At 30.2% G+C, this 6811-nt stretch overlaps 1 protein-coding gene across 1 annotated transcript; it reads right to left on the minus strand.

Moving 5' to 3' along the window:
• Positions 1-1780: 1780 nt before the first annotated feature.
• Positions 1781-4387, minus strand: LOC132311529 (early nodulin-like protein 18). The gene is made up of 2 exons (XM_059809453.1): positions 4109-4387; positions 1781-2411 (listed from the first exon to the last, which is right to left on the minus strand). Exons 1-2 carry the CDS (start codon positions 4314-4316, stop codon positions 1915-1917), a joined length of 705 nt encoding a protein of 234 aa, XP_059665436.1. The 5' UTR covers positions 4317-4387; the 3' UTR covers positions 1781-1914.
• Between the last annotated feature and the right edge of the window lie 2424 nt (positions 4388-6811).

The following is a 6811-nucleotide window of genomic DNA, read 5'->3' on the forward strand; positions in this document are numbered from 1 at the left end:
GAACCGAGCATTTATTTGGTGAATTTTTTAAGTAACATTTATCTTGAAGTGCTACCCATGCTCACATTGGGCTTAATAGAAGTCACTCGAAAAGAAATATGTCATCCCTACTTTCAAAAGATGAACCACCACCGTGAACATCTGTGGAGTGGTGAAGAGATAATTTGTAACCGATTTGTTGAGCATATATATATTTTTTCCTAGTTCAAAAAAAAAAAAAAAAAAAATGCTCGCAGGTGGTGAAATTATAAGTTTGAATAATTGTATGGTTGTTGTCCGATAAATGAAAATAAATTTATAAAATAAATAAATAGTTTAAAAATAAAAACATTTTAAATTCATAAGACTAAATGCTTCAATTATTATTATTATTTTTACAAGACAAGAAGTGTTAGAAGTTAAATTAGTAGATGCAGATAGTTGAAACCTGATACTCTAAAATTTACCAAAAATACTAACGAATTATCGAACAATCGAAGCATCTGCAACTCCTTCAAGTAAATTTGTTTGCAAGTACCAACACGACCATTTAAAATTTTCACAAAATTGTGGGACTTGTAATAATTTGGTGCACTGACAAATCAATTATGTTTCTACTACAAGTGAAAAAGAAAAAAAAACGGCCCAAGGGTTTTGATTTTACTTTGTCAGGAAGTAGGCTCACAGTAGTATACACAGACTATATTTTAAAACACAGCTCAATCAACAGGTTAATGGCCTAGCAGTGTGTGACGTCAAATTCTTTTGCACCCAACTGGTGTAATAGGAAAATCCATACACCTATATGTAAGCATAGTGGAATCACATTTCTTTATTCTTTTAGATAACTTGCTTTTAACATTCTGTCATCTACACTAATCATGAGAAATGAATCACAAATATCTAGTTGAAAATTGCTTAATTAAACCATAATTTTTTACTATTTTGACCTAGAAAGATCTCTTAATTTTAAAATTTCCAGAAAATAAGGGAAGTGAAATATGGTAACACAAGTCCTTCCTAATTATGTTAGTTAAAAAAAAATTCTATAAAATGAAGAGAAAAATTAGAAAACAGTTGAATTCAAAATCTGAGTTAAAAATTTTATTATTCAGATTTCAAAAAATATGTCATATATTCAAAAAAAATTAAGGACCGCACTTTCAATCAAAGCACAAAAAGGGATATATGAAGGGTTCTGTCATTACAAGATCGAAAAAGGGTCAAATAACGAGAATTTTATATGGTCAACAAAAATTCATTGTTATGTTTGGAAGCACCAAAACGGAACTTTGGATTTTGGAATCGGAAAAATTTCAAACATTGATTCCGTGTCACCAACTATATACATAGTTCTTGTAAGCCTCAGCAGATCCACCAAAACAGAGAAGAAGAAGAAGACAGGAAAGTATGAAGAATAGAAGCTCCAAACCTTTACTTCTCTGTTCCATCTCTTTTGAATTTGTGAAACTTGTGAGTGTCAGGATTTGCCTCTTCAGAAGAATAAAGACAATGGAATAATAAATACTGCATGGATGACAAGTTTAGAACAATATTTAATAAAGTTCAAAGTACATTATTTGGTGTAACATGGTTTCATCCCTCTGTTTCTAATCACACTTCTTTTTTGAAATTTATCTTCAATTCTTATTAATTTCTTTTTTAAAAAAAACATAATTTAAGTGAGAGGAAGACTAAACCAACTCATTCATGTGATTTTTTCGTCATTGAAACATTAATAATATCTTGGAGCTTGAATAATTGTCTGATTCATACTAAAGGAAAAAGGAACAGACCCTGATTACTCAAATTTCAAAAGAATAAAAATTAAAACATTATAAATATATCAATATATTATACAATCACACACACTCAACATTCCAACAGCACACAAATGAATATAAATTAAATATAAAAGGTAAATACCTATACTCATCAAAAGCTACAAATTAACCCTACCAAAATCAAAAATCCATTTAATTGCCAACCAAAGTGCTTCAAAAACACTGACAAAGAAACAGACCCTGATTCCACTTTATCATCACTACTCTCCTCATGAGGATTATTGAAATTTGAAGGAACTACGGTATCCGGTGCGTTTTCGTCGTCGCCGGCTACGGCATTCGCCGGACCTGGGGCTTCATCCGGTGGATCTTTTAAACTCGCGGGCAATCCTTGCCCGTAGGTCACGTTTATCTTGAAGTGTTGCCCATTGCGACATTGGTCGCCGTCGTAATCACCCGAAAAGAAATATGTCATCCCTACTTTCAAGAGAGGAACCGCCACCGTCCCTGGCTGGGGAGTGGTGGAGGAGGGATCTGCAGCCGACCACTCGGTTGTATCGTTTTCTAGAGCATTGTCGTAATCACAACGTTTGTAGGTGGTGAAATTATATGATTGAACAACCGAATGGTTACTGTCTGTGTTGAAAACTGCATTATCATCACAATATATACATAAATTAATCAATGTCTCTTTAGTTAAATATTGATCCAAGTTCGAGATAAATAACCAAAAATAAATTTTTAAAAATGAATAATTTTAAAATAGAAACATTTCAAATTCATAAATTCACAAGAATAACTACTTTACAAATAAGTAAACATGAACTTGCATATTTTTTCACAAAATTGTGGCACTTGTAATAGTTTGGTGACTTGGTCCACCGACAAAACCAATTACTATGTTTTTCCACCAGAGAAGAAAAAAAGTACCAAGGGTTTTGATTATACTTTGTCAGTCAGTAGTAACACATGCTCACAGCAGTGGAGATAGAGACCATATTATAAAACACAGCTCACCATTTTCTCTGGAAACTTTGCAGTGTGTATATCCCACTAAAATAGATATTAGGTGACCCACGTCATGTTAATAATATATTTATCCAATTAAATTTTTTCCCTTTTAAGCTAACAAAATTTTGAGTTTGCCCCCACAATATTATCCTCTACAATATTTTTTATTTTGTTAAAAGTTGTCCCCTATATCATATGTTTTTGAATCCGTCCCTAATTATAGTTGAATGAGTATATCAATATCGTGACACGGATAAGACGCAACCAATAGCTACTCTTCCCATTGAAACTTAAGTTAAAAATAATATTGTTTAATTGTTTGTAATAGGAAAAGCCATGAACCTGTCGGTAAGCATAGTGGAATCACTTTTCTTTATTCGTTTTAGTTAACTTGTTTTTTACAAGTCTCATCTACACTAATCATAAGAAAAAGATCTAATTGAAAAGTGTTAAATTAAACCATATTTTTACTATTATGTGACCTCCAAGCTATAAAGATTTCTAAATTCTAAAATTTCCAGAAAATATGGAAAGTGAAATATGGTACCACAAGTCCTTTTCCTAATTTCCATTTACAGTCTACTGTATTTACAATCATAGTTTTCAGTTTTGTCCAATTTCCCAAAATTGAAGAGAATTTAAAATTGAAGACAAAAGATTCAGATCAAAATTGGGAATTTTATGAAAATATTGTTGTATTAGTTTAAAATTTTCTGTTAGATGAAGAGAAAATTAGAAAAACAGTTGATTTCAAATTTTGACTAAATTACAAAAGTTTTGAGCATTCAGATTTCAGAAAATATGCCATGTGTTCAAGAAAATTAAGGACCACACACTTGAAGGCACAAAAAGTGATACAATTAAGAGAAAAAAAAAAGAAGAAAAAAAATCAATTTTCTTAAATGGGTTGCAAGAATTTTCTTTAGTCGATAGAAATTCACTAAAATTTCTTACAATTCAAGCTATCTATTAAATGAAGGGAAAAATTAGAAAAACAGTTGAATTCAAAATCAAACTAAATCATTAAAGTTTTAAATATTCAGAATTCAGTAAATATACAATCTATTCAAAACTAAGGACCACACACTTTAAGGCACAGCATTGATATATTTAAGAAAACTATATATCAAAAAAAAATTATAGTCAAAGGAAATTCACTAAAATTTCTTATAATTCAAGCATATAAGCAGTAAGCACTAGTTATCCAAGAAGAAACAAGATAAGCAAAAAGCAATCTAGAGAGAGAGCACTATATATATAAAAATATATATGTGTGTGTGTGTGTATATGTACCAGTATAACAAGTATATATGATGATGGTTTTGAAGTCTTACTGAGGAAATCTCCAAGGCTGAAGTTCTTGCCAGTAGCCCATTTCTGGTAGTTGACAGTTGGCTTCATTTGATTGTCATACCAACCCAAGGAGTCACCAACTGTGTAGTTCTTGTAAGCCTCAACAGATCCACCAAAACAGAGAAGAAGAAGAAGAAGACACGACTGTGTGAAGAATAGAAGCTCAGAACCTTTGCTTCTCTGTTCCATCTCTGTTGTTGGGGTTTGTGAAACTAGTGGATGTCAAAGATTTGCCTCCTCTTCACAACAATAAAGGGAATGAAATTAAAGTACTGCATGACAACTTTCTTTTACTTCTATACCCTTTCTTTTCCCCATAATAACCACAATGGTGGGTGTCTCTATAGTCTTTTGTTTTACTCACATGTTCTTGAATATATATTACCTGCAATGATAAATTACAATTAGATCCCCTCTAGTTAGGGTTTATTACACTCTTTTTTTAAAAAAAATTTATTATAATTATCTGCTTTCTAGTTAAATGTGTGTAACAAAACGATCCTGTCGGCCAATTGCTCTAACAGCTAGAGATTATCAACGCTGATGTGGTAATTTTTTTTAAAAAATTTCTATGTAGATGCTTTTGTCTAATGCTTGTTATGCAAAAAGACAATTATACTCCAAATTTAAAGAGAATGTTCGTCATGTGAAGGTAAAACATAACCATTTCTCACTGTTAATGAAACTGATGGCAGGTGTCATTTTGTTATACATACTCAACTAGAATGGAAGTAACTGTAATAATATAAAATATATAGGAAATAAGTGTAATAAACACTTGTTACAACGTTAACAGTCTCCGTTAATAAAATTGGTGTCATTTTGTTATACACATGTAATTAAAAGGGTTGTAATTGTAATAATCTAAAATATATGAAAAATAAGTATAATAAATCCTAATTAGAGAAGATATAAGTATAAATTACTCAATATTAAATTTGGCTGTCGCAAGTTTAGAACAATACTTGATAAAGTTTTAAAGTACTTTATTTGGTGTGGCATTTGAAAATGGTTTGTTTGTTGAATTATGAGGATCATCATTCAATTATATAATGGTCTCTATTTTGTTCTACTCATAGGTTCTTGAATAGATATATATATCAATGCAATAAAATTTGCTGTTACAAGTTTAGAACAATAGTTGATGAAGTTTAGTTGGTGTAGCATTTGAAAATGGTTGGTGTATTGAATTATGAAGATCTCATTCAAAATTATTTATTTGATTGAAACAAGAAGAAGGTGAAAGACATACACACATATATAGTATACATATATATATATATATATATATATATAATTGCTTGTATGGTGGAATCTGAGCACACCATATTGTAGGTAGGAGACTAATGTGGAACAGGTGGATAGTGGGGTCCCGAATTATGTGTGTATGACTACTTAGTAATTTCATAAAGAGACAATCAATTAGGTTCAGCTTGGCAAGTAGAGAGAAGAGTGTGCACTTGGTTGATCTTAACTTTGGACCCACTTCCAAATAGTAGCTACAAAAATCAATCAAAATCATTTTAAACTAATTTGTTGTACATTAATGTTATCTTGCCGATTTTTATTTTTTATTTATTTATTTTTTATTTTTTTTGATATTGTGATAAAAAGATCAAACTTCCAAGAAGAAATTGCTACCAATCTTTTATATATAATGACAACAATTATATATAAATATATACCCTATTTCTCTTTCTCATAAGTTGGATGGTCTATGTCAATAAATTTTATATTTTTTAATGACTCATCTTTCATTTCATGTTATCTTGGTTGTATACATGTGTAACACACTTATTTCAAAACAATTATTTTGACCAAATAATTAATTGAGAGCAACATAATTAATCGAGGACCGAAATAATAATGTTGCATTCTTTACTTGTTGTATTGCAACATCAATTTAGTTGTGTTGCATTTCTAAAATAATTTCCTTCAAGAATTAATGAGTAATATTAAAAGATACGGTAGGTTAAATGGTTCATTTCACTTTTTATAAATTAAAAAAAATCATTTTAATTCAATGATAAAATATATAAAATTTATTATCCTTTTCACGAGAAAACTCTTTTGATAGTATTATTCATAAAAAAATAATATATCCTCTGAATTCGAATAATACCAATAAAATATTATGTTAGTAAAAATATGAGCCTCATATAATATCACCCCAACATCACGTGATAGAACCATACTCCACTCTCACATGTATCATTTTTATTTATATAAGTGTGTTAGTGGAAAATAAAAAAATAAAAATAAAAATAAAAATAATAATTATAATTGTGTTGCATTCGGTACGATAATAAGAGTTCCGGCACTAAAGTACTTAAAATTGGTTGATGAGTCGACATGCAGTAGTTATTTGGGTGTGAGCAATGCACAGGCATGTCTTTTTTAGTATTTATATGTTATCTTCAAGAGAATGACATAAAGTTTGTGTCGGTGCTATATGTATATGAGATATGTATATATTTATATATACAGATCTGTATATGCATCATGTGAAATGATAGCTGGAAGATTGCTTTTGTACCTTATACACGTGGGGTGTTGTGAAAGATAATGACACGCGTCTCACCAACAAAAAAAAAAAACATGTTAGGTTGTGTGGAGTTCAATTCAACCGCAGAAAATCACATGGATCATGTATGAACGAAGAAGGTGAAGTGAGGTTGATTCAG

Source organism: Cornus florida, unplaced genomic scaffold (genome assembly GCF_030987335.1).
Source record: "Cornus florida cultivar Cherokee Brave unplaced genomic scaffold, ASM3098733v1 CherokeeBrave_3.0.0_Hap2_Chr06, whole genome shotgun sequence".
NCBI lineage: Eukaryota > Viridiplantae > Streptophyta > Magnoliopsida > Cornales > Cornaceae > Cornus > Cornus florida.

What these genes read in the sequence shown, in the direction of transcription:
- LOC132311529 (XM_059809453.1), bottom strand. Translation starts at nt 4,316, where the DNA reads ATGGAACAGAGAAGCAAAGGTTCTGAGCTTCTATTCTTCACACAGTCG. An exon ending in CAGCCTTGGAGATTTCCTCA is followed by an intron (nt 2,412 to 4,108) that starts GTAAGACTTCAA and finishes ATGATAATGCAG; the next exon opens with TTTTCAACACAGACAGTAAC.